Genomic DNA, 26,425 nt, shown 5'->3' with positions numbered 1-26,425 from the left:
GTATTATGAGTGTGAGTCTGTGGTCTGGGAGAGAGTCCTGTAACTCTGTCTGCAAAATACAGTATGTAATGACCAATGCTGGGCAATTAATTATATAGTTACTTCTTTAAAAAAGTAACTCAGTTTGGCAAACAACAAAGTTTTTGCAGCTGTTTACCTAAAAATGCAGCCAAGGCGTTTTTAAATAAACATTTCAAACTATTTACAGAACAATCAGCTGTTCTGCATCAAATCTGATGCCACACAAATTATTTGTGCCACTTCAAAAAATAATTTCTGTCCACTATGAGATAAAGGAGAACAACAGCCTGATACCTGCAGGCCTGACAACAGGAGATGTATCACTGCTGTAACACCTGTAACACTCAGCAGTCGCCTCATTGTTCTGACACACACAACAAAACTATTGACTACACTACACACTAACTACACACTAACTACACAAGATTTGCGCTAAACGTCACAAATCTCTCACATCTCAAACACGCCGTCACTCCTAAAACGTCCTCCCGTTTCTTAACAACTAGATGCCACGTTGCCATACCATTTTTTTGATTGGTCGACATGGTACTTTTTAGGACGAATAGGAAAGAGAGGGGGGTGGGGGGTTGTTTTTGCTCACAGGTGGAGAGCGCTTTCGAGCGTTTTCCTTATAAAACGCTGTTTTTACCGTTTCTTCCTGCAGTAAATATAAACAACGATAGTATTCAGGAAGAAAACCAAACATTGCAGATATTTTTATCATAACTCTGGTTTTACGTGGCCTATCAACACAATTTAAAAACTGGTATAAAGTCCACACTTTTCCCGTCAATTGCTCCGTCTGTCCTGCTCACATCTCCAATGGTTGTACACGTTGTCATTAACGTGGCTTCACTCCACATCAGCCACACCGCTTTGCTAACTAAAACACCGGTGTCGGCACATAAGAACGCCGTCATAGCCTGTCAACGACGTTGATTAGCTGCGTATATACGAATGTGAATCGCATCATTGGCTGGACTATGGGATAAGGTGGCATCGTTCTAATCCCGGGAGCACCCAGTCACTTACTGACTAACACTGCTAAGCAGAATTGTTAAAGTATTAATTTTAATTTCAATTCAGGTTAGATTTTTTTTGTGCGCAACGCAGATTTTCTGTGCGCACAGACCGTGCCAGCAGTGCGCAATTGCGCACGTGCGCAGCTTAGAGGGAACATTGGTCGGGTGTATCCTTCGTGGCCCACTATATCCCAGAATTCATAGCGTGGCCCAGCCAATTCCAGTTTCCAACAATGGCGGCCGCTACTTAGTGTTAATATCACTCTTATTACTCTTTCTGGGTCACAAAATAAACTTTTAACATATTTTCAGGCAAGAATGTAGCTGTGTAAACTTCAAATATCTGCTCAGTTTATCAAGATATCCCATATTTGCAAAAGTGCTCCGACGTTTTCGGAGACGTCTGTTACCCACCAGCTCGATAGCTAGCCGGGGTTCAAGGCTCACTAGAGCTGGCTGAAAATAGCTGACTCTGAATTAAATCTAACATTAAAAATATTTAAATTCAGGAGGAAACATTTTCACCGGGAACAAAAACAGCAGGTTAATACGTGGAGATCCTGAAGGCTGCTCCAAAAGTGATCAGATTAGATTTTAAATATTTGTTCAGTTCTCTTCCAAACCCAGCAGCTGTCAGCTATAATTTTTAAGTGTTTACTAAAATAAAAATAAAAGCGTTATAACATCTCACCTGTTATAATTTTTAATCAGGCATACATGTGTACTATTTTTATTAATAGAGAGATTAAGCTTGTGTTTCGCTCATTTAGTGATTGTGCTTAACTGTATGAAGCTTATTAGACATTATGAAACAGGTGATATGTAAGCGACGTGTAGCAAATTTTGCCAAAGTGCTTAAGATAATTTTTTAATTATCTTTTTTTTCGTTAAAAAAGATAATTGTCGAGAACGCGAGTACGGACTCGCGCACTTGAGAATTGAGAAACGGCCTTAATGAAAATGTAACCAAACTGTTTATCAGGGGAAAGTATAGCCTGACATTAGTTGGTAAATTGTTAACTTTTAACCAGCTGTTATTGTTGTCAGCTGTCTGGAAACGGCAAGGTCATGTCCGATCTGCTGACAATAGGTAATAGTCACAATATCAGGAGTAAATGAGCACGTTTATGCACATTTCATGTGTTAGAGACTTCAGCTTGAGGAGGAAGAGGGTGGGATTTGATTAAGGTGCTGGTGGCGTAGTCCTTTCGTTCATATTCTGGTTTCTTTGGTGAAGGCTTCCGCTTCTCAGATGATCAGCTAGGTATGAATCTAGCTGTCCGTCCACAGTATGCAAACATCTACAGTTGCTCTTGTCCTCTGCCTTTGGCGTACTACTTATGTGGCCGATCTCCAGCCTGATGCGTAAAATATGATAAGGCTGAGCGGCAGGGTGCAGTATCCAGATATCTTTGCCGCTGTATTCAGCATGACAGCCTCCACAAACTGGTGCCCGTTTCTACTTTAAGAAGTTATCAGTTTGTTGGAAGATGAAATTACAGACTAACATATGTAAGTTTATGAGTACAACATTCTTTTTTTGATTAAATAACTTCAAAAATGACTGATTGTATCTTTAATATATTAAAAACTAAAACCAAACCTGTAATATAATGACATAAAATAAAAATAAAACAAAAACAAACCCAGTCTGCATATTTCATATTTTCAGTGCACTGTACACAGTTATCAAAGTGCAACACTGTGTGTTAGAATGCATTTCGTTTTTCTTGAACACAGCACAGAAAATCATAAAATAAACGGTTCATTTATTTATTTGGAAGCTTAACTCTCATTTCCTGTGATTGATCACATGTTGCTGACGTCACCCTCACGTGAACGCGCGGGGGAATCCCCGGTCTGTCGATACTCAGCCCCGTGTGAGCTGGTGTGAGGGCGAGTCCAGACACGGGCGTTGCTGAGCTTCGACGTGCAGGGCCCGGGACACTCGGGTGGGAGGGCAGCGTGACTCACCTGGCTCACAGGTGAGGTGGGGCTGAGCGGATTCTGAGCTCTGCTGGTAAACACAGTCTGTCCCAGCGGCTGTGAGCGGTGATCAAACACCGCGTGGATCAGTTGTTGGTGTTTTGTTATCGTTGTTATCGTTTGTCACGTACAGCTTTAAGAGGCGGAACCGGAAATCCTCCAAGACAGAAGCAGTCTGCGGACGGAGACGTCCAGATTATCCAGCTCCGCGAGGAAGTGCGTCGGTGTGTGTTTCGATTCTTCAGCTCCAGCCACCGCGTTCGGACACCGGCCACAGACCGAGGAATGAGGCCGACACCATGCTGCTGATCCTGCTCTGCCTCCACGCCTTCTCCCGGGGTAAGGAGCCGCCGCCGCCGGACAATACCTGCCGAGCTACCGGCTAACAACGGCCTGTAGCCCCGCAGGCTAACCACGGATGAAGCAATATCCTGTGTGTGTGTGTGTGTGTGTGTGTGTGTGTGTGTGTGTGTGTGTGTGTGTGTGTGTGTGAGTGAGAGAGACAGACAGAGATTTTGTGTTTTAATCATGTTTTCGCTCCGGAGTCAGACTGAACTGTAAAATAACCGATGTTAATATTTCATTTTCTAATGTCTTCAGTTATTAATGACTCATTCAAGCTGTTTTATTGTAATCGGCGTCAGGTTTTTCCAGCTAAACGCGAACGGCTGCTGTTACCTGTCAGCTGGGTTTTCACCTGTGGATTTAGCGTCGACGTCACATTTAGGTTCAAATGTCAGAGTTTAGCTTAAAACTGATCATCCGGATAAAATACGGAACTCGGTGAGCTCAGACCAGGAAATGTTCAGTTCAGCGCTAAAGTGAGAAAATGTCCTTTTTGTGTTTGCTGCGACTGTTTCAGGTTAAAAAGGTGAAACAGTCTCAGCTGCTGGAGGGTTAAAGGTTCGTGTGAAACATGGAAGTGGGCTATAAGTGTCCAAAGCTCCTGACATGACAGGAAAATGATTTGTGAAGCTTTCAAAGAGTTTATTTCAGGTTCTAATCATCACTCCTGTCTGTGTTTGTTTAAATCAGCCTGTAAACATGTTTCACCTTCATACCTTCATTTATATTATTACTGATGCCATAAATGTTCATTCATCTGTTCACTGTAAAGATTTTGGACTCTGACACTCTCAGTCAATAAATAACTGATCTGTCCAATCATTCATTTATTATTTCATATTTTATGTAAATAATTGTTTAGAAATTATCAATAAAACAGTCACATTAAAGTGTAACTTACATAAAGAAATATGTAGATGTATCTCATACGTCCGCAGCAGGAAACAGACATGAAAGTGAATAAATGACAGAAATCCGATTTAATGACGTCGCCACAAACATCAGGTTCACATCTGTTTAGTTTTTAAAAACGTGCCGTGTGCAGCAGACAGATGTTATTCCTCGTTTTTGAATCTTTGTCCCTCTGAGCTCAGACGTCGTGGGGTCGATGTTTCCTGCCGTCTCTTTAATAAATCATCTGAGGCTGTGAGCACATGAATAACAATAATCTGGATTATGCAGGGATTTCTCTGGTTTGCTTTCTTCACCTTTTCAGTCGCGTCTCAGGCGCCGCCGCCGCCTCCACAGAACGTCCAGGTGGAGAAGGGTCAGCTGACGTGGACTCCAGGGGAGCCGGGCGTTACCTACACTGTGAATTACCGCAGGTGAGACCTCACAGCCAAGGACGGTGCTCTGTTTTAAGGTGGAGCTTCCTTTTTTATCGTCACGGCCGTTGGTGGCGAGAGCTCAGCTGATGACATTTTATTTACTCCATCGTTCTCACAGTTTCACATGAAAGCCGCCATCAGAGAGCAGCAGGCTGAGTGTAGTGTCACTGTCACAGATTATAATCCACAGTGGGCTGGTAAAATGTTTAGGAAGAGGTCAGAGGTCAGCAAAGCTCCTGATTCAATAACACTAAAGCAACCACGAACAGAAGGTGGAAGGCTGGAGGTGCCACACTGCACTTCCTGTTTAATGAACGAGTGTGATTGAGTTTCACAGCAGAGCGAACGCTCAGCAGATGTTTTCTCTGACTCGTTTCTGTTCCTCATCCTCAGATTTAACTCTGATAAATGGGAAGCTCTTCCAGCTTGCATCCAGACGCCTTTCTATTCCTGCAACATATCAGCGATTGGGCCGAGCGACACTAACGACTCGCCTGAGAACAGCTGCGTGACGCTGCGTGTGCAGGCCGAGAGACGGGGGCTGAGATCTGAGGGTGTTAAAGCCTGCAGCAGAGACGGTGAGAAACCTCAGATATGTGTCAGCGCTGTCTGTGGGTGAAGCTGTGAGACTCGAGGTGTTAACCATCCTGACCAGAGTGTGAACCACGAGCTGCTGCTGTGCTGACGCTCGCTCTGCTCTTCCAGGTGACGTCTGCACGCCTCTGTTCAGCATTTTGACCCGGCCCGGATCACTCACTGTACACCTGAGTGCCGACCACGAGCTGGCGAAGGAACACGCTGACAATGCCAAGCACAGGATTTACTTTGGCAAAGAGGGAGAGAGTCCTCTGAAGGTGAGAACACGGAGTGATTCCTCGAGGTGTTTATGCTAACCTGATGTTACAGCACGTGTCACTGCTGAAACAATGAAAGGAGCGCTCTTTAGTCAGAGTTTAACATCAAGTCAGTGAAACTTGTGGCGGTGTGAATCAGGAGAGAACCCCAGAACATGAATGTTTTCACTTTTCTGTTTTTCACTAGTTTTGCATTTGGCTAGTCTCAGTGTTGCTGTGATACCTGGACCCTACAGAGGTTACACAGGTAGTTCCTCCAGGATACAGTTTCTCTCAGCTCAGCCTCAAAGACATGGAGGAGGTTCCAGGAGACAGGCAGTTACTGTAGGCGGGCTGGACAGGGCTGTAGAAGGCCTTAACCCATCAGCAGGGGTGGTATCTGCTCCTTTGTGTAAAGAGGAGCAGGATGAGTCCTGCCAGAGCTACAAAATGACTTCTGGTAGCACATTAGTGTGAATGTGTCTGACCAGACAATCAGAAACAGACTTCATTCTTCACTGTTTCCACAGAAGAGGGGCCTGAAAACTGAAGGCTCTGCCTCCCATTCTACTTTTAAATACTCTAGGAACAACAAGTAAGCCTGCAGTGTGAGAGCGAAGTGCTCTAATAGGGTGATATGGTACTACAAGGTCATTAAGATAAGATGGGGCCTGATTATTTAAGACCTTGTATGTGAGGAGCAGGATTTTGAATTCTGGATTTAACAGGAAGTCAATGAAGGGAAGCCAAAACAGGAGAAATCTGCTCTCTCTTTCTAGTCCCTGTCAGGACTCTTGCTGCAGCATTTTGGATTAACTGAAGGCTTTTCAGGGAGTTTTTAGGACTTCCTGATAATAATGAATTACAGTAGTCCAGCCTGGAAGTAATAAATGCATGAACTAGTTTTCCAGCGTCACTTTTTTTTAGAGATGTTGCAAAAATGGAAGAAAGCAATCTTACATATTTGTTTAATATGTGCGTTGAAGAATGTCCCTTGCTGGGCTCTGTAGTTTTTAGTGTTCATGCCAGTGTGCTTGCTGATACAGTCACATGTATCTGTCAGTGTGTGCAGGCAGGTCCATGCATATTTGGACAGTTTGCCTCTGCACCACCACAGAGACTAACAGACAGTCTGCACAAACTGTTGCAGAATTACAGCTATTTTTATACAGTTCCCATTTTCAGAAGCTCAAAGTGACTGAGAAGCAGTTTGGTGTCCAGATGAATCCTGTGCCTTCATTTTTAGGACTAAACTGAAGCCAGAGAGCCATAAACGGGCAGCAGCAGCAGTGAAGGCCTGAAACAGCATGTGGTCATGGGTCCATGGGGGGATAAACATCTGCTCTTATCAATGTTAAGCTGCACAGCTGGGTTACTTTCCATCAGCACACATGGAGCTCTGACAGTGAATAAAAAGACTGATAATCCAGCTGGGAAACACAATCTTATCTGAGTACAGGAGAAGACGAGCAGAAGCAAACACTTCAACAGAATTATGTTTAATTCACTCACTCTGTCTGTGTGTGTGTGTCATTGTCTTCATCAGGTGTATGAAGACACCATAGCCTCCAGGACCATTGAAAAGCTGGAGGAGGGGCAGCGGTACTGTGTTCAGGTGGCCTATACGGTCCACGGGGAACTCGTGGAACCACGCAGCTGCATCCAGTGTGAGTTCATCCCTAAATCAGGTAAGCTGCTCTTCTTAGTGTAACGTTCCTTTAACGCGCTCCGACTCCAACCAGAGACACAAATGTAAACGACTCCGCTGCTTTTGAATCAGCTGAAGGTTTTAAAGCTGCAGCAGTAAAATCACTGCGTCTGTTTTCTCAGAACACGTGAACAGGACGCCGATGATCGTGGGGCTGCTCGTCAGCATCGTGGTCCTCGCCATCATCATTCTCGCATTGGGATACCTCGGGTTTTTCCAAACTGAGAAAATCAAACGCTGCCTGGAGCCATATAAATATGAAATCCCACCGGTAAGAGCCAACACTACTGCACACATTCACCACACAGACACTAGTGGGCGCTGTATTCACTCTGAGCATGTCAGCGAGTAAAAGAGCTGATTTTGAAAGTGTTCGCTTCACGATTATTGTGTAAGACTGACGTGGTTCTTCATGGTGACTGATGAGTCACTGAACTGTCCAATGGTGTTAACAGAGCCGTCAGTCCAGCAAAGTTAGATCCACTTCAGTTTCAATAACAGCGGCTAACAGCAGCTAACAGAGGCTAACAGCAGCTAAAGTTCAGGATCCTCAGCAGCTCACCTGATGGTGACGGTGCTCCAGCAGACGCTTCTCTGGCTCGTTGATTCGGCGTCCTCAGAGTAAATGTTCGTGAACATTATGAGGTAAACGGCTTTATGACAGTGTTCCAGGTGATTTCGTGGTAAAAATGTAAAATATTGCAAAATATTTTTATCTTGTTCCTGATTTATTGCTAAGTGTTAATTATCAAAGTGTAGTGCACAAAAATGTAACAGAGTAGTAGAAACATGGCGGCGGCCGCGCTCGTCTTTCTCCCGTTAACGTTAGCAGGGAGTACCTGAAGAACGAGCTAGCTCTGTAACAGCTGTTCGTGTCTTAGCTAAGGTTGGGCGAAATGTAAAAATTTTTCCAACCGACATTCGTCAGTCCATTAACCAACGATGTGGGCGGAGCAATGTAATCATGCACTGACTGATCTGCGCATTTAGAATTTATAAGTTTTGTTTGGAGGGAATATTTGACCTTCTTTTGTTTGTTTCAGCATTAATGTTGCTACTTTTTGGATTATTCATTTATTTATTTGAGATGCACCAAATTGCACAAAAGGCTTCACTTTACATCGGAGATTTTTTTTTATGTTCACCAGAAGAGACATTTTGATTTTTAACTGACTTTTGGTTTAATTTTGTATTTGTTGTTTGGTCGAGTGTGTGAGACAGACAAACACGGTTAGAGTGGGAAAAAAGTCAGTTCTGTGTTTCCCTCCCCACCATTGTGGTTTTTTTTATTTGAATAAATTGTTTTTTTTAAACAGAGGCTGCTGCCGTTCTTTTGTTCTGTTCTGAGTTTGAGTAAATGAATCGCTGCATTTGTTCGCAGCTGGAAGAGTGTGCCGTTAAAACAGCGCTTCTCTGAGCTTCAACCAACATTATTAGCAAACATATTCATGGGCAAATAAATTAATGACTGTTGTAAAAACAATCGGTGAAAGGCTCAGCCTGTCGTCGATATATTTGTCCAATCGTCCATCTTTAGTCTTCACTGCCTCTGAGGTTCCTGTGTCTTCTCCTCCTTCAGAATCCGTTTCCTGGGGAATTTGAAGTCCGAACATTTATTCCCACTGTAGAGCTCTATGACGACCTCCAGATCTCTGACGGTAACTACGAGCCCAGATCAGCACTCTGCTCTCCCGCCGCTGCTTCCTGAACTCTTGGAAAGGCTCCGCCCTCTCACAGAGACTCCATTCAGAGTTTACCAGCAGAGGCGACTGAGTCGTTTACCTGCTCCAGGTGACATAACCATGCACCATCTGGATTACTTACCTGTGAGCACCTGATCTCAGAACATTTGTGAACTACTCCCATGAGGACAGCGGGTGGAGTAAAACCAGGACGGAGCGCAGCGAGCAGCTTCCTGACACTAATTTTAACCACTGCGCTCTAACAACCATCGCAGCAGACGAGCGGGTCACTCTAGCATTAACCAAGTCTCGTTTCTGAATGACCACGCCTCCGTGAATGTTCTCCACGCTGCCACTGCTTCAAACCTCTGATGACAGAAAATAGTAGAAAAACAGGAACTGCAAACACGTCTGCGTGCTCTTTCTCAAACTTCCTACAGTCCTGTTTAACTCTGAGAGTTAGTTTCTTTATTAGTAACTGTCGGTGAGAGCGTTCCTGGGCAGGTGGGAATAACACGCTCACTGCTGGATCTGACTGGCTGCGGTAAGAGGACAGTCGTGGCCAACACTTCCTGTTTCAGTGAAATAGGAAGTGTCGCATGCGCCTGTAACATGAACACTGTTGGGTAAATGTTTGTCTACGGGAAATTTTCATGTAATTCTTTTTTTTTTTTTGGGGGGGGGGGGTCATAGAAAGCCCCTCCTCCCTGCAGAGGTCGACTCCCCGTCCTTCTGAATAAGCGGAGTTCACCTTAATAAAATGTCTGAGTCACTGGTGAGGCTGAGTCATTGCTTCCAGTAAACAGCAGGTCAAAGGTTACAGTAACAAACAAAGCAGCAGCTCACAGCCACGCCCACAAAACTTTTTATTGTTTCAGAAAAATGACAGTTTGAGTTCTGCTCCGAGCTTCAGGAACGACTGAAGCAGCCAAGATTTTAAACTTTAATACTGAAAACTCATCAACACACATCGTAGTCACAAACAGGAAGTTCAGGAAGACAAACGTCCTTTTATAATCCAGTGTCAGACTGAGACGAGACAGCAAATGTGCTTCCAGCTATAAATTAGCCCCGCCCCCTTGAAGTGTCAGCCTGGAAGATTTTCATTAAAAATACATGTAACAATCACAGACTTTTAATTTGGAGGAGTCACAGGAAGTGACCTAAAACGATTTTAATCTGACCCCAAAACCTAAAACGGTCCAGAGTGAGCGTGATCTGATGGATGAGGTGAAACACTGTGTGTGTGTGTGTGAGTGAGACACCTGTGGCTAACAGGTTAGCATCCGTCCTGTGGCGGCTACACATCGCTCCGCTCGACTGTTCTACATCCAACCACAGCAGGACGGGGCCGGTTTGTTCGGCTTTTTGTTTACGTCTTCTTGTCAGAGCGAGAGGCGAGTCTCACATCCAGCTGTTTACAGCTAACATGTGACCTTTAGCATTTAACCAACAGGAAGTGAGGCTGAAATCTCCCAGAGTGACACTTTAACAGTAAGACCGGCGGTCCTGCCCGCCAGCAGGAATTCCCTCATTTTACAAAACACGCAGACTGACACAGAGAGAGAAGTGAAACATAACAACAGAGCTATATTTACATGCATGTGTGTGTGCGCGCAGCAGCACTGATTGGTCTCCATTTAAAAAGCAACATTAATACTAAAAGTGTTTTTACAGCTTCGATTAAAACAGCAGAATACAAAACATCTGAAGCAAACCAGACGTGTGTGTGTGTGTGTAGAGACGTCTTAACCCCATAAATCTTCAGTGCGGCCGAACTTGTAGATCAGAGTGCTGCAGAGAGAGGAGACAGTGATGTCACAGTGATGTCACACACTGAGCAGACAGATCAGCTCCACAGCGCTGTGATGTTTGGAGGCTGATGAAGCTCTCTGTCATGTAATAGCTACACAGCTGTGGTTAAACTAACATGAACACAAGGCAGGTGGAGGTGAAACATGATGGACTGAGACAAACTCCAACCAAGACAGGGTGTGAATCAACCATTAATCTGGAGCAGGTTAGAAAACAGAAACGCTCATTTAGAGCTGGAAACCCCCTCCCTGAGAAATCTGGTGTTTTACAGTCTGTGTGGATGTCAAAGCTTCTTTTCACGCTCGTATCCATGCACCCGGCTTTAGTTCTTCTTTCTGCATCAGTTAGTGGAACAGAAACGGGCCTGAATGGGTTAAACTGAGCCAGGCTTTCCCGGCAGGAGCTCCCGCCCATTACGGGAAATAAGATGCAACAGGTTTCATGTAATGTGTCGCAACGCTGCAGGAAGCACATATTTGGCACCAAGCTGGTTAATTACAACAGGCCTGGTGTAAGGGTGCGCTGTTTCAGCTGCTTCAGTGTCAGCGCTGCTGCTTTTCACTCACCTAAAAAAGATGAAGGCGTTCTGAAAGAACACAGCCAGGCCCGGAGCCACTTCTTTCTCTGAGGGAACACAGCGACATGTTATCAGTCACATCAGGTTTCACTGCGACTGAGCATGCTCAGAGAGAGCCGACTCCCTGCGCAGGTCTAAGGAAGTCAGATTAAAATCATTTGTTGTATTTTTAGACTTTTGGAAATGAGCTGCAACAATCAGCTTGGCAGGAACCCACTCCACAGTGTAATAACCACAAGGCTTTTCTTCTGCTGCTCACACAGCGAGCGCAGCAGGGTGAAGACTGCAGCGTATGGACCTGCTGCAGGAGCAAAGTTGAATTTAAAATAAGACTCCCTGATCCATCATTTGGTTTCAGGATCAAATCCGACCAACTACCAGGTCTACGCTGCAACCTCAAACACCCTGCTGTGGTCACGTGTGAGAGGCCACAAACTGCACCCGCTGGAGGTGAAATGAACCGAGGACTGTCCCTGAGTGCTACCTGCGCCTCAGTCACGAGAACAATGAGCAGTCTGCACCTTCTTATGTGGTTTGTAGTGATTCACTGAGGTTTGTTTTCAGTTCGTGTGGATTTTTCTGTGTGTGAAAAGAGACCAAACCACAGGAAAAAGCTCCAAGTTTCCAAAATGGTCATGTGATTCAGAGCAGAAGAAAACACCATGAAGCAGCTGATAAAGGCCAGCAGTGACTTCGAGCTCCAAACCATAACATACTCTCTGACTTTGTCCAGGCTGAGCTGTTATTAACTTAAAGATAGAACTTCTGGTTTTCCCTCCAGCCTTCTGATCATTTCCAGGTTTGCATGATGTTCAGCAAAGACCAGCTAGGACAGACTAAGGGGAGAAACAGTGGACGGTCAGGGTGACACTCACTCGGCACTACGTAGCCTCCAAACAGGATCCAGATGGAGGCGATGAGCGATCCGAACATCATCATGAAGCCGATGAAGAGCCAGAGACGAGCTCCTGCAATCGCAGACACATGCAGCACAATTACATATGAGCAGTGCTGTAAAACACAGCAAACAAAGTCTGCTGTGTGTGTCCATCCTGACGGCTGTGCAAAGGGCAGGATTCACACCGCCCGTCAGATATACGTTTTTTTAAAATGTCATTTTAGCTTTTATTGGATAGATACAGCGAAGAGAGACAGGAAAGCAGGGGGAGAGAGGGGCGACACGTAACAAAGGGTCAGACTCGAACCCACGCCGGCATGTGGTCTGCACCCACTGAGCTACACCACATATTAGTCTCTTTACAGCCACACAGACAGCTGAGGCTCTGCACTTTACTCCTAACATCTGCCTCACGTGTGCGTTTCTCACACCTCTGAGCTCCACAGCAGATCCCTGACAGGTGACGAACACTCACCTGTCCGGCCCATACAGCCTTCTCCGTACGTGTCCCCTCTCACCTGGCCGTTGGAAACTGCATTAATCCTGAGAATGAACACAGAGTCATAGAGGAGTCTGAGCGCTTCATGCTGCTGACACTGCAGACATAAACAGGAAGTGATCACATGATGTTTCAGAGTCTCAATCAGACGCTCTGCTTTGTTTTTGACCTTTGCTGATTCACATTTGACTGCAGCACCAGTTTCCAAGCACACCGTGAAATCTGGCAGGTCTGTAACTTCCTCGGTGTCTGAGGTCAAACCTGTCTGACACCAGCTCAGCTCATTAACAGCACGGAGGTCAGAGTAACAACAGACTGAATGATTCTGCAGTTTGGCTGCTCTCCTGTCACATCATGAAAGGTTTTGGTTCCTCTTTGGTGAAAGAAGAGTTCTAAGTAATTAGGCGTCATCAGAGGTCACAATTTGTCCTTTCAAAGCCTCGCTGAGACGTTTAAGCTGAAATTACATTTCACTGCAGGAGGAAACCATACAAAGCACACAATCGTTAGTGGCTGCTAGTAAGGAGGCTGTGAGGCACACGAACAAACCCAAGCAAATCTTACACGTGTTTTCAGGTTATTTCATCTGGATAACTCTCCCCCACCCACCCACTCGCGCCTCAATGGTCTAACAACTCTGAAAGCATGTACGGTATGATAGCAACGTTTCACACTTACATGAAGAAAGCGATGGTGGAAAAGACGCCACAGGTGTGGAAGGCGTGGTTCATCTGCTCCTGGGTTGGATACGCCACAGCGGCGTCGATCATGATCCACCAGCCAGTGAAGAACTGAAAGAAGAGAACGTGCACAGCGAGACGTGACGTTTCTAAAGGTTTTACTTCCTGTCCATCCTTAGCAGACATCCATGCTGTCACTAATGTCTGAGTGTTTACAGATCATGGGGTGGCTGCAGCAGCTCACCTGGCTGCATACCAAATATCCTTGGAAAGATACTAACCCTCACTGCTCTCCGATGTGTGAATGTGTGTGAATGTTGGATAGAAAGCAAAGCAAAAAGTGTTTGTGTGAATGAGGCTTTGATTGATCAGATGTAAAAAAACCAGTCCATTTGCCGTTTACCAACAGCTAACACACATCAGACTATCACAGCAAACTTCTGGATTATTAACAGTAATGTTTGAGGTAAACAGATTATGGGATTGTTCTGGGACAAACAGGAAGCCTGGAGTGTCGGCAGGTACGGAGTGCAGATCACTGAGACCCGTGAAGCTGAATATTTACAGCTCCAATAAGACCTCCACCATTCACCAACCTCCCAGCAGCGAACATTTATCTTATCAGAGATTTCAAACAGACTCTGCCCCTCTCTGCCTCACACTAACCAGAACTCCGGCCACGATGGAGGCCACGGCATTCCTCCTCTCGCCCCAGTCGATGCATTCACACTCGGGCCAGCGGAAGTTATCCAAAAAGCCGGCCATCCTCCTCCTCCACCTTCCTTCTTCTTCTTCAGTTGTCCTGACAGGCGAGTCTGTCGCCCCCTCAGCAGCTGCTCACACTCTGTGAAAGACGCCTTTAAAACAAACACAGGCCGTTAACAGCGTCCTGCAGCGGGTGAAGGACGTCTGGACCTGAAGATTCAACCAGAACCAACGGACATTGATTTTCACCACATCTGCTACAAACTGTCAGAAATATGAGGACACATAGTCATTCAGAAGGTTTTTTTCCATTTTAATCGCAGAAGAACTTTTTGAAAAATAAACAGACGGGAGAAACAGATCCATGTTTCTACCTGGGTTTAGCTGACTGTCACGCATCAGCTTACAGACTCAGCAGCAGGTTAGAATCACACAGAACAACATTTAGACATTTCCTCCATCAGCACGTGATCACATGATCACAAGTTCAGTCTGAGATTCACAGCCGGGGTTCATTCACTGCTCTCAGGAAAAAGCTTCACACGGAAATCGAATCGGAGGAAACTCTGAACATCACCTCCTCCTGACCAGGTGCAGGTTATGACCAGGTAAGGTGTTGAGCATCAGTTACCATGGTGATTTAGCAGGTAAAAAGAGAGGCCCAAATTTAGGACTGTCACCTGTCCCGTCTCCAACACTGAGATGCTTCAGTGATGGACTGAAGCTGCAGATGCTGACCTGCTAACACCTGCTCACCAGTTTCCTGCAGGAACCTGATTATTTTACTGTTAGTTTCTTTATTTTTATTTATTTTTAACAAGCCATTTCGTGATATAGTTACTTTATTTTGACTTATTTTTCTTTTTCAGGCTATGAGATCTTTTACATTTAAAGGAGCTTCTTTTTGTGGTCTTTTAGAATTTAACTGGTATTTTATAACTTTACACTGTGTAGTTCAGCTTTTTATTTCTTTCATATTTATTGAGGTCTGTTTTGTTCCGGCTGGTTCACTTGTTCTCATGTACCTATTTAAAGCGCAGGTGTATCCGCAGGGCAAAGTGTTTGCTAGCTGGTCGGGGCTAACTGTTAGCTCCACCGCAGGACAGGCGTAGCTGCTCCGTCAGCCTCCTGCAGGTGTGCGGATTCCCACACCGTCAGGGTTGTTAACACCTGTCTGTTCTTCGCTCCCTGCTGGATTAATAACCGTACACCTGTCCTCAGCTCACCGAGCATTTGTTCCACCGAGCTAACGGGAGCTAACGGAGGCTAACGCTAACTGTGCTCGTAACTCGCCTCGTTTCCCGCTTTATTCCTTCAGGTAAACATCTGAAGCAGCACGTTAGTCGCACCTGCCTGCGAGCCTCCCAGCTGTCTGAAAACTCACCTGATATCAGTCACCCCCATGAAACGGAGCCGCGCACCACTTTCTTCACTTTCCATTTACGGCACAGCGCCTCGTCTGCGGCTTCATTTCCGGCAGCCTCACGGGCTCTGCGGCACACTGCTGCCTCCTGCAGTCAGGACCAGGCTCTGCATCCTGTAAAGTCACAGTGGGCGTTTATCAATATGCGTACTTGTGCGTACTTGCGTTCTCTTGTACTCGTGATACGTCATCAGTCGGAGACCAAGTACTGTTCCAATTCGAAGTACGCATCACGCCGAGAACGCGAAAAAGTCCCGGATGTGTTCTCGATCCGCCCGTTTTATCGAGCATGCATCGGTGTAGACTTGGGACAGCTATATATCCCAGAATGCATTTCGTCCAAAACTCAACAGCGGACTCCCGGCACATCCCCCCCCTCCCCCCCCCCGCTCGCACGTCTCACTACTCAGGTTAAAGAAACCCCAGCAGCTGTCTATAGTATTGAGTGTCCACTAGAATAGAAATAAAAGCGTTCTAACATCTCACCTGCTTGTTTTTATTAAGGTATGTACACGTATGTACATGTACACTATTTTTATTAATAGAGATTTCACTACTGAGGTTAAAAATGATATATAAGTCACTTAGATCACTTCTAAATGTTAATGTTTGGTTTATTTCAGTGTTTTATTTGTTCCTGAGTAAACCGGTTTGGCTGTGATTAAAGTTAAGCTTCATAACATGTTACTCACAGTTAGATTAAGAGGGGACGGCAGTAAAAACTCCGGACCTGTGACATCATCACGTACGCTGGTGTTCCGACTGTACAAATCACGAGTCCGTGCTCGCGTACTTGAGAATTGAGAAACGTCCCACGAGTCCGTGCTCGCGTTCTCGGCGGGTACGTACTCACCGAGAACGCGAGTACGTACTCGCGTACTTGGGCATTGGTAAACGGCCAGTAACTTTAGCAGGAGCGAAGTGCTGTATGCTGGCAAACAAATACCACGTATACACACATGTGATGAACGAGTCCCCAAGGCTGGGGAGGCCGTTTATAAAGAATAATTATATAACTGGCTAAAAAATAGATTTTTACATAAAATGTTTTAAATTAAAAATCTTTAGACATGGGGAGGTTTTTGCATTTCATTCATTCATCTTTATTTCCCATCAGCATATCGATCTGCATTCACTCACACTTCAGTCCAGCACAGATGAAAGATCTGTGAGACCCGTGTGGTGAGCACCATAAACACAGCAGCCTTCTTAATATGTTTTGTTCTATAAGCTGGTTTGTTGTCCATGAACTAAAAATGAGAGAGAAGAGTAGAACAGCAACGGCATTATCACATGTGACCACAGTAAGTGTCCAGTAGGTGTCGCTGCTTTCACTGAGTCTTCTCTGAGCTGGACTCATGTTGCTGCCCTGGTTTGATGTTTGAATCCACAAACCAGCAGAGACGGATTCGTGAGAAAACCTCAGAAATCTCCTGCTTGTTCGAGCCGAACATCAACATGAAAGTCAGAAACGGCTCCAGACTTCAGACACAGACAGACGGCATCTTTACTCACCGAGAGAAAAAGGCTGCGAGGTTGACCTGAGAGCTGCTGCCTCTGAACGAGCTCCAGTCAGACGTGAACATGAAGCAGAGCGGTGCTCTTCATCATCAGAGGGCCTCAGACTGAAGCCTTCCTGTCATGGACAGACCTCTGGGCTTCGTTCAGAAACACAGGCCACAGGTTTCCTCTTCCACCAAAGGACAATCGGCCGCTCTCTCACTTCTTCATTTTATTGAAAAGTCAGCTTTCATTTACTAAAAATATATTTTTCTTCTAATGACCAGAACAGCATGTGAAAGGTCAGATTTCTGTTCAGTGAGGCGATGCAGATTCACAGCACCGTCACCTCCACCCACTCCAGAGAAAGCCTGATTACTCACTACAGTAAATAACGTGATAGGTTTCAGCCCTGATACTGATACAGGTACATGTACAAATACTGATGGTGATAAAGGTACAGGCACACATACAGATACGGATAAAGGTCCTGATACAGATTAAATACAGTCACGTCCATAAATATTTGGACAGAGACAACTGTTTTTGGTTCTGTGCATCAACACAATAAATTTTAAATGAAACAGCTCAGATGCAGAGCTTCAGCTTTAACTCAGTGGGTTGGACAAAAAGATTGGATTAAAATGTGAGGAACTAAAGCATGTTTAACACAATCCCTTCATTCCCACAGATTCAATAAGTGAAAATGAAGTGTTCATTTCTAATACTCTGTTGAAAACCCTTTGCTGGGTTTGCTGACGGTCTTAAACTCACAGACATCACCAGATGCTGGTTTCCTCCTCTCTCTCAGGCCTTTACTGCAGCAGCTTTCAGCTCCTGTGTGTTTGTGGGTCTTTTTGACCGAAGTTTAGTCTCCAACAACTGAAATGCTCAGTTGGGTGAAGGTCAGGTGACTGACTTGGCCACAGAAGAACATTCCACTTCTTTCTTTGCTTTGGGTCATTGTCCATCTGTACTATGAAACACCACCTACTCAGTGTGACTGCATTTAGCTGGATGTGAGCAGACAGTCTTTCTCTGAACAGCTCACAGTTCACTCAGCTGCTTCTGTCCTGTGTCAGTAAACACTGGTGTCCCAGTGCCACTGGCAGCCATGCTGCCGTGTTGTACAGATGATGTCGTATTTGGATCACGAGCTGTTCCTTCTCTGTACTTTTTTCTTGCATCATTCTGGTAGAGGCTGATCTTGGTTTCATCTGTCCAAATGATGTTTTGCCAGATCTGTGCTGACTTGGTTTACTTCTAAACTCAAAAAGCTGTGGCTGGAAAAGAGAAAGGCATTCAGAAGCGGAGACAGGGACTGCTACAGAGAGGCCAAGTACAGGTTCAGTAAAGAAGTGGACATTGCTAAACATCAGCACTCTGAGAAGATGCAGCAGCAGATCTCAGAGAACGACTCGGCCTCTGTGTGGAAAAGTTTTAGGAATACCACTACAAGCCTAAAACCCCCCACTCCACTGATGACTTGCTCCCAACGACTTTTACTGCCGTTTTGACGAGCCATCAAGCAGCCTTCACACCTCCACCAGCCCCAACACCTTCTCCCACTACAACCCTTCATATTCATGAAGCAGATGTGAGGAAGCAGTTTAAGGCTCTGTCCACACTAGCTCGGACAGATTTGAAAACGGCGTATTCGTCTGAAAACGCTCCGCGTCCACACTAGCGTTTTCAGTCGTTTTCACGTGTGCGTCCACATTGAAACGGCCGAAAACGCTTATGTTCCAGTCCTGCGCAAAAGCTAGTGAGAATTAAAGAATTTGAAGAAAAGCTATCTGGAACATGTACAAACGGATATTAATCTTTTTTTAGGGCTGTCAAAATTGAGAGCAAACAAAACAACTGCCGTATAATGCCCTCCGCTATCTTTGTTTAATTGGTCACATGACTGCATCACATGACTAAAATGCGTCATCGTTTTAGAAAGTCTGCGTTTTCGAGTGTCCGCACTGCGACGGGGCAGCTCCGTTTTGAAATGTATGTGTTTCGAGAGCGTTTTCAGAACGCTGCGTTTTTCCTCGAGGAAAAACGTGGAGATTATTGTGGACTTCAGGAAGCACACAGCCCCACTCCCCCCCATCATCCTGACTGACACCCTCATCACCTCTGTGGACTCATTCCGCTTCCTGGGTACCACCATCACCCAGGACCTGAAGTGGGAGCCCACCATCACCTCCGTCATAAAGAAAGCCCAGCAGAGGATGTACTTCCTGAGGCAGCTGAAGAAATTCAACCTGCCAACACGGACGATGATGCAATTCTACACCGCAATCATCGAGTCCATCCTCACCTCCTCCATCACCGTGTGGTACGCTGGAGCCACTATCAGGGACAAACAGAGACTGCAGCGTGTTGTGCGCTCTGCTGAGAAGGTGATTGGCTGCAGACTCCCATCTCTGCAGGACCTGTACACCTCCAGGACACTGGGGCGTGCAGCTCGGATCAGAGCTGACCCTTCTCACCCTGGACACAGTCTGTGTGACCTGCTCCCCTCAGGCAGGAGGCTCCGGTCCATTCGCACCAGAACCTCTCGCCACAAGAACAGTTTCTTCCCCTCTGCTGTTGGACTCATGAACAATAACCATATGACTGTTCCCACTACTAACACATGACCCTACACTGTGTTCTCAGCATCATTCCATGTTTGCACTGATCACCACCTGCACTCATGTATATATCTACCTGCTTAGCACTTTTAATTTTTATTTTTATGTTTATTTAAGTGTTGTCTGACAGCATGTTTGCACTAAGTACCGCAGCAATTTCCTAATGTTGTAAATCTGCTCAACATTTGGCAATAAAACCCTTTCTGATTCTGATTTTCACATGTTTTTAGTCTTTCTGTTCTTCAGGCTAATGCGTGTCTTGCACCTTGCAATGAATCCTGTGTTTGCTTCCATGCAGTCTTCTCTCTATGGTAGACTTGGATATATCGATGTGCCTTCCTCCTGGAGAGTGTTGTTCACTTGGTTGGCTGTTGTGAACGGCTTTCTCTTCACCGTGGAAATGATTCTGCGATCATCCACCACGGCTGTCTTCTGTGGATGTCCAGGTCCTTTTGTGTTGCTGAGTTCACCAGTGCAATCTTTCTTTCTCAGGATGGAACAAAGATTTGGCCTGTTTCACCTGCATGGAGAGCTGCTTTGACCGCATGTTGTCTGTTCACAGTAAAACCTTCCAAATGGAAGCACCACTGCTCAAATCAACTCCCGGCCTTTTATTTGCTTAACTGATAATGATGTAATGAAGGAACTGCCCCCACCTGTCCATGAAATAGCCTTTGAGTAAACTGTCCAATTACTTTTGGTCCACTTAAGAAGAGGGTGGCACACATTAAGGAGCTGAAACTCCTAAACCCTTCACCCAGTCTGAACGTGGATACTCTCGATCGAAAGCTGAGAGTCTAACCATCATATCCACGTCCATTATATAACTATAACTGGAATATGACTCAGTAAACAGGTAAAAACACAAAACTTGTGTCAGTGTCCAAATATATATGGACCTAACTGAACAGCTGTGGGTGTCGGTGAAGGTTCAGACCTGTCAGCAGGTGAGATAGCAGATGGAAACATGTCATTAAAGCGATGATAAAAGAGGCGATATGGTAGGCTCTGAGTCTGCTGAAGTAACAGAACACAGAAATACTTACTGAAGTACATTAAAGCTGCACTTCAGTAAGTATTTGAGTACATGTACTCAATTACAATCTGTCTGCCCCCTTTGAACACGATCGTTGACCTGACAGCATCGTGGGTTACAGACTCAGTGTTGGACGATCCAGGAGCACGGTTCAGTCTCAGAAGGAGGATTCGCTCTGATCTCACCTGAGGACTGACGTCACAGACTTTGGTCCTGTGCTTACGTCATAATGAAGTCATTCAGCCTGAGGAGAAACAGATTTAGATGTAAATGGATACACTGTGGAAGTTTCTCTGCTGCTCTGAGCTTGTTGCAGCGACAGTGAAGGCTCCTCCCCCTCCTCCGAGGGAGGGGCTATCAGAGCAGACTTGTTATTGAGGAAGAGCTCAGATATCAGCTGAGCGTTAACACACACACGCGGACACACACGGACCAGAACAGCAGCTCCTGACACCGCGCATCTGAAGGATGGTGTGACTGATCATCAGCGGTGAGTCCGACAGCTTCTGGCTCAGGTCTGAACCCGAGACCAGGCTTCTCACTTCCGGGTTACCTGCGGCTCTGTCAGGGTCACTCCAGGGATTAGATCGAGCCCACAGCTGAGTGCCTGGCTCTGGCTAAACTCTGGATTAACCCCGAGAGCCAAACCTGCGGCTGAGAGAGAGAGCGAGCCCAGATTAACTCCCACCTTTAAAGATAATCTCGGTCTAATCTGAGTGCAGATGGTAAACAGCGCTGATTTGGTCTCACCTGGATTTACGTGCCAGACTTTAGACTGGCATTAAGGGGCTTCCGGAGCGCCTGAACACAGCGACAGTCTTTCTCCAGTGATCAGTGAAAATTAAAAAGAAAGAATTAATGAAAAGATGATTTAAAATCAAACCTGTCAACACGAACCGTGTAACGTGTCGTTTCTTTAGTTCCGTGTGTGTGGAGACATTTTTCACTGTGTTAGTGACTCATGTGTGACCGCTGCGGCTCTTTGGCTCTTTACGTCATGAACGATGGTCTCTGTTTGCTTCAGCATGTTCATTGATGCTGACCGGAAGCTAAACAGGATTTCATAATAATAGTAGAAGCTGGGATTATTTTAGCTGTCAGATTAAAGAGGAGCGGCTGGGACCCGCGTTCATTCTCTGGATTCCTCTGAAGCCAAACCGGCCGAGCGAGACGGTCACGAGGCTGCAGGACGATCCGGTTTCAGACTCTGACACCATCATCGCAGGGTTCCCACAGTCGGAGCTCCACAGATACAAACCAGCCCGTTAAGCCTGAACCGTCAGATAATTACCACGAGTGTTTGTTAAGATGAGATAAGGACTCTTTACTGTCATTGCACAGTCATGCATAGTACAGTAGTACAATGACATTGGAAAAACTCCCCCGTCGGGCCTACGTACAACACGACACAGTAACTTAACTTAGTAATAAAATGAAGAATAAGTGTATTGCACACTGTTATTACTGCACTTTGTTCTAAATATGAATATTATTATTGTTATTGTTGTTACCCCCCAAAAAGTGCAGGGAGGTAGCCAATCAGGTCAGCTTCTGACAAAGAAATGAACTGACTGTTAATTTGCATAAATGAGATGTAATCAGCATCGCAGGATAATTCAGGGTTAGGGGTTAAACTCGGGGACGGTGTGGCGGTGTCAGAGCCTCCTGGCTCAGATATGATTTCAGTTAAGTCTGATCCTAAGTCCCGATGTTCTCGGGGAATGGGACTCGGGGTGGGTCCGTTAACTCACTCGTGTTCATGTCGTTCTGTTTGCAGCCTGTCGGTACGTGGCGAGGAAGATCCGGGCTGCGGCGCGAGGAGAGGAGCAGCCGGAGAAGCCGAGCACCGCTGGATGCAAGCAGGCTAAATGTGAGTGTGGTCAGTGTCCTCCGCACGCAGTGATGTATCGGTGTCAGTCGACCTCAGAGGACAAAGAGGTGACGCTCAGGTTTGGTCAGAGATCATCTGCAGACTCACCTCAGACTCTGTTTACTGTGAGAAAGCGGTGCTCGCTGGCAGAGCTGCAGCTGCGGTGAGAAGGATGTGGTGAAGCTCTCGCAGCTGTTTTAGACTGTCTTCATTTCTCCACGCCGCCGTGGCCGACGAGGCGCCTCTGCAGCGCTGGCAGAGGAAATCGAGAGAGCCTGATGAGAGCGTTCGCACAGAAACTTCACCACAGAAACAGAAAAACTCTGAGCAGCTCGCCTGAACAGAAGCTGTATTTAAACCCTGCGGTGCGCCTCACTGCAGAGGAAACCCCGTCTGCGCTCACAGACGCTCTTTGGTGCGTCATGTGGACGTTTGAGGTTTGGACCAGCAGCTCCAGTCCTGCAGTCCTCGCAGCTCCGTGTCTACGTGACACGACTCCCAGAGGGGCAGTCTGTGTGGAGCTTCGAATCCACTTCAGCAGAACCGTGACCTTTGACCTGCAGACACAAAGAAACTCCTGTTTCTGTGCTGTGGAGCTGCAGAGCGTCCTCCAGCTCAGAGCTGTAGTTTCCTCTGCAGAGTCGACACTCGGCGCTTTCGTGAGTCTGATGGCGATGCGCTTCCTCCTGACGGCTGAGCAGCAGAATCACCTGGACTCAGAGACAAACCGTCCAGCACAGGAGCAGAGCTGGACTCACCTGAGCTCACCTGTGTGAGGAGAACAGAGACATCAGAGCTACGACCGCGTGAAGCTGGACTAGCGTGAAGCTGGACTAGCGTGAAGCTGGACCAGCGTGAAGCTGGACCAGCGTGAAGCTGGACCAGCGTGAAGCGTGATGCTGGAGGAGCTTCAGGCTGCGGCGTCTTTGTGTTGCTGTGACTCTGAAGTTTTTACAGAATAAAAGCCTCTAAAGTTAGAACAGTGTCAGACAGGAAGTTCTTCCATTTTAAATAAACTCTTTCCTGTTCTCCATCTCTCTCTGTCTCCGCAGCTCGCAAGGGCGACAGGATGAGCAGCGAACCCGCCCTGATGACCCCGCCCACAGAGCAGGACGTCGACGTGCTGCCGAAGGAGAACTGCGGGTCCTGAAAGTAAGCCGAGAGCTGGAGGGCAGGGAGGTCCAAAAAGCATCCGAATCAGACGCCGTGCCAAACCGTCTGATCAGAAGTCAGTTTGACGCTGGCTCTGACCTCGACCTCTTCCTGCTTCCAGCTCTCGGCGCTCTTTCGGCTCCTCCTTCCTCACGTCTCGGAGCGTCAGCAGAGAGGATGAAAGGCTGCTCACCAATTCCCCGCTCGAGGACCTGAGCAGCCCTGATGACCGCGGCGGTCTCTGCTGATGACGCTCTCACGCCAACCTCGCTTCTTTCTGTTGTTGCTTCAATAAAAAACGTTTTAAACCTGAGCCGAGTATTTGTGTCCCAGTGAGACGCCGCACAAACAAACACCAGCTGGCACAGCCAACCTTCATGATGCAGCTAATCTAGCTTCATAAGCTTCAGAGCAGGGGTGGCAAACATAAGGCCCGTGGGCCAGAAGTGTCCACCCAGAGGGTCCAACCGCTGCTTATTTCCATCAGCTTTACAGGAAAGTCACGAAGAAAAAGAGAAATATTACATTGAAAAATTCACAGTTATTTAATGTAAAGACAGAAAAGTCTGTTTGTTCTCTTTATAATAAAACAGTAAAATCTGTGAGGTTGTTTAAAGGATGATGAAATCCTCACGAGCAGCTGAACGTCGTTCTTTGTTGTCTGATGGTTTTACAGGACCACGAACACGACGAGCATCAGTCACGTGACTCAACACCTAAACTGTCATATACAGATTTCAGGTGCCGCCTGAGTCATGATGTCAGCCCGTTAAAGGTGGTTGCCATGGATTTGTGTCCCACAGTGGCTGATGGACACAGATGGACTCCACAGCTCAGCCGTACGCTCCTCGCTGCCCTCCTGCTCCAACAGCCGCGGGCGTTTGCTGATGCTTTGGGTACGTCTGGAGCTCTGAGAGGATTCGCAGTCTAAGGGTCAGAGGTCATCAGTAACAGAGAGCCATGCATGTGTGGGTAATCGGCTGTGGATCTATCACCATGAAAACTGAACATCATGAAACTCACAAACAAACAAAGCTCTTCACTGTCCCTCAGAGAGGAGGCGTGAACCTCCCTCCTCTCTGAGGCCCGCTTCAGGTGGACGCTCTGAAGACTCACACCTGCACAGCAGCTTTAATGATGAGCAGGTCAAGAGACGGGAAACAGGTGAGGAGGGCAGTCACATGACAGCCTGTAACCAATGACCACGAAGACAGGAAGGGTCCGCCCACCTCACTGACAGATGTGGGTGACATCATCAATCTGTCAGTTTTATGTCATCTCAGTGTGTGTGTGTGTGCCATGTTTAGGCATCTTTGTGAGGACCAAAAATTGGCATCCTACTATACTTGTGGGGACCAGCAGTCCTTCTGGGGACAAAGTGTCCGTCCACATGAGTTTGAAGGTTTTAGTGTCAGGGTCAGCTTAGGGTTATGTCAATGAGATGTCCTCACTAGCATATGAAAACGAGTACGTGTGTGTGTGTCAGTTCTGAACTCACTTCCGTTGATGGATCGGTGCGCGAGGCTCCTCCGAACAATCAGGAGGAGGAAGCAGATTCAAATCAGATCAGGGCGGAGTTTCTGTCACAGGAGGAATCGACATGTTTGGTCTCCATGGTGATGGATCTGCTGACAGGATGCTGCAGCGATGTTTGTGTGTTTGATGAGCTCCGAGCTCATTAACTCCAGCTCAGGTTATCAGCTCCACTTCTTTCAGCTTTTCTGTTTTTATTTATTAAAAAACACGTTTTGGAGAATACAGAGCTCGGCACAAATAACTGCACACTTAACAACACACACACACACACACACACACACACACACACACACACACACAGGTGTGCAGGTAACGTCCACCTTCACCTGTGCAGGTACAACAATCAGCACAGCGACAGGACACAGTCTGTGTGAAACTCTCATGTGGATGTTTTAGTCTTTTTACAGCTCAGTACTGTGCAAAAGTCTTGAGCCACCCTCATTTCCTTACCTTTGATCCACGTCCCTCTGAAGGTCTTTAAAAGGTCTTCTTTGGACACTGGCTGCTCTTACACTCAGGTTCAGTCCAGTCTTTGTACCCGAGGAAGGTTTTTGTTTAAGGGTCTGAACTCTGACCTACAAATCATTCAAGCATCAAAGGCTTCTAACAAAAAGATGAACCAGAGCCGTGTCAACACATAACAGACATCAACACAGAACCAGTCCTTCCACAGCAGGTAAACAGTACCTGAAAGTCCTGAAGAGTCACACAGGACCTTCAGCTGATCATCTGCTGTTCACTGAAGCCTCCTCAGAAATGCTCTCAGTAAGCACGTCTGTCAGGAAGACATCCTTACTGGAGGCAAACAGATGAGTCCAGATCACAGCTGTGTGCACTCACTGCCCACTTACACAGCACACAGTGGGGACATGTTCACAGAGACCTGTGGGGATGATGTGGACATGCTTGCTGATGTGTTCTTATTCTGTGTTTTGTAAAGACATGATTATTCCTTCCAGGTGAGTTAGAGCTCATCCTAACATTAAACCACGAGTGACTAAATCTGTAGGAATCCTGTTTTTAAACACGTACACCGTCTGACCTCGCCGTGCTGCTGAGGAACTAAAAATGGACATTTTAAAGGCCAAACAGACAAAAAAGCCTGAGTGAGAACCACAGCAGCATCCAGACTGTGAGCCAGCTGACGTTCAGTTATTCATGAGATTCAGCCTCAAACATAAC

General features: G+C 46.3%; 2 protein-coding genes and 1 long non-coding RNA gene across 4 annotated transcripts; 2 read left to right on the top strand and 1 right to left on the bottom strand.

Annotated features, from left to right (window-relative positions):
• The first annotated feature begins 2,870 nt into the window (after positions 1-2,870).
• Positions 2,871-10,721, top strand: ifngr2 (interferon gamma receptor 2). Of its 2 annotated transcripts, XM_063497482.1 has the most exons (8): positions 2,871-3,028; positions 3,163-3,368; positions 4,591-4,699; positions 5,096-5,280; positions 5,408-5,556; positions 7,082-7,223; positions 7,366-7,514; positions 8,823-10,721. In XM_063497482.1, exons 2-8 carry the CDS (start codon positions 3,329-3,331, stop codon positions 8,949-8,951), a joined length of 903 nt encoding a protein of 300 aa, XP_063353552.1. In that variant the 5' UTR covers positions 2,871-3,028; positions 3,163-3,328; the 3' UTR covers positions 8,952-10,721. The 2 variants fall into 2 exon arrangements, with proteins under 2 accessions (XP_063353552.1, XP_063353551.1); XM_063497481.1 differs by having other exon boundaries at positions 2,871-3,368.
• On the bottom strand, positions 9,585-15,620 carry LOC134644432 (transmembrane protein 50B). The gene is made up of 7 exons (XM_063497485.1): positions 15,484-15,620; positions 14,061-14,251; positions 13,393-13,505; positions 12,691-12,758; positions 12,193-12,285; positions 11,307-11,364; positions 9,585-10,719 (listed from the first exon to the last, which is right to left on the bottom strand). Exons 2-7 carry the CDS (start codon positions 14,157-14,159, stop codon positions 10,674-10,676), a joined length of 477 nt encoding a protein of 158 aa, XP_063353555.1. The 5' UTR covers positions 14,160-14,251; positions 15,484-15,620; the 3' UTR covers positions 9,585-10,673.
• A 5,424-nt stretch (positions 15,621-21,044) lies between these two features.
• On the top strand, positions 21,045-24,020 carry LOC134644433 (uncharacterized). The gene is made up of 3 exons (XR_010096488.1): positions 21,045-21,175; positions 22,463-22,555; positions 23,608-24,020. It is a non-coding gene; the product is annotated as an uncharacterized LOC134644433 (long non-coding RNA).
• Positions 24,021-26,425: the final 2,405 nt, after the last annotated feature.

The sequence above is a fragment of the Pelmatolapia mariae genome, linkage group LG16_19 (assembly GCF_036321145.2).
Source record: "Pelmatolapia mariae isolate MD_Pm_ZW linkage group LG16_19, Pm_UMD_F_2, whole genome shotgun sequence".
NCBI classification, from domain to species: Eukaryota; Metazoa; Chordata; class Actinopteri; order Cichliformes; family Cichlidae; genus Pelmatolapia; species Pelmatolapia mariae.
The sequence above is the reverse complement of the archived record's forward strand: the minus strand, read 5'-3'. Positions and strand labels throughout refer to the sequence as shown.

Coding starts and splice junctions, on each gene's coding strand:
- ifngr2 (XM_063497482.1), top strand. CDS start 3,329: ATGCTGCTGATCCTGCTCTGCCTCCACGCCTTCTCCCGGG. Junction 4,700..5,095: donor TACACTGTGAATTACCGCAG/GTGAGACCTCAC, acceptor CCTCATCCTCAG/ATTTAACTCTGATAAATGGG. Junction 5,557..7,081: donor AGGGAGAGAGTCCTCTGAAG/GTGAGAACACGG, acceptor TGTCTTCATCAG/GTGTATGAAGACACCATAGC.
- LOC134644432 (XM_063497485.1), bottom strand. CDS start 14,159: ATGGCCGGCTTTTTGGATAACTTCCGCTGGCCCGAGTGTGAATGCATC. Junction 13,506..14,060: donor CCATCGTGGCCGGAGTTCTG/GTTAGTGTGAGG, acceptor CTCTTCTTTCAG/TTCTTCACTGGCTGGTGGAT. Junction 12,286..12,690: donor AGGCTGTATGGGCCGGACAG/GTGAGTGTTCGT, acceptor CTGCGATTGCAG/GAGCTCGTCTCTGGCTCTTC.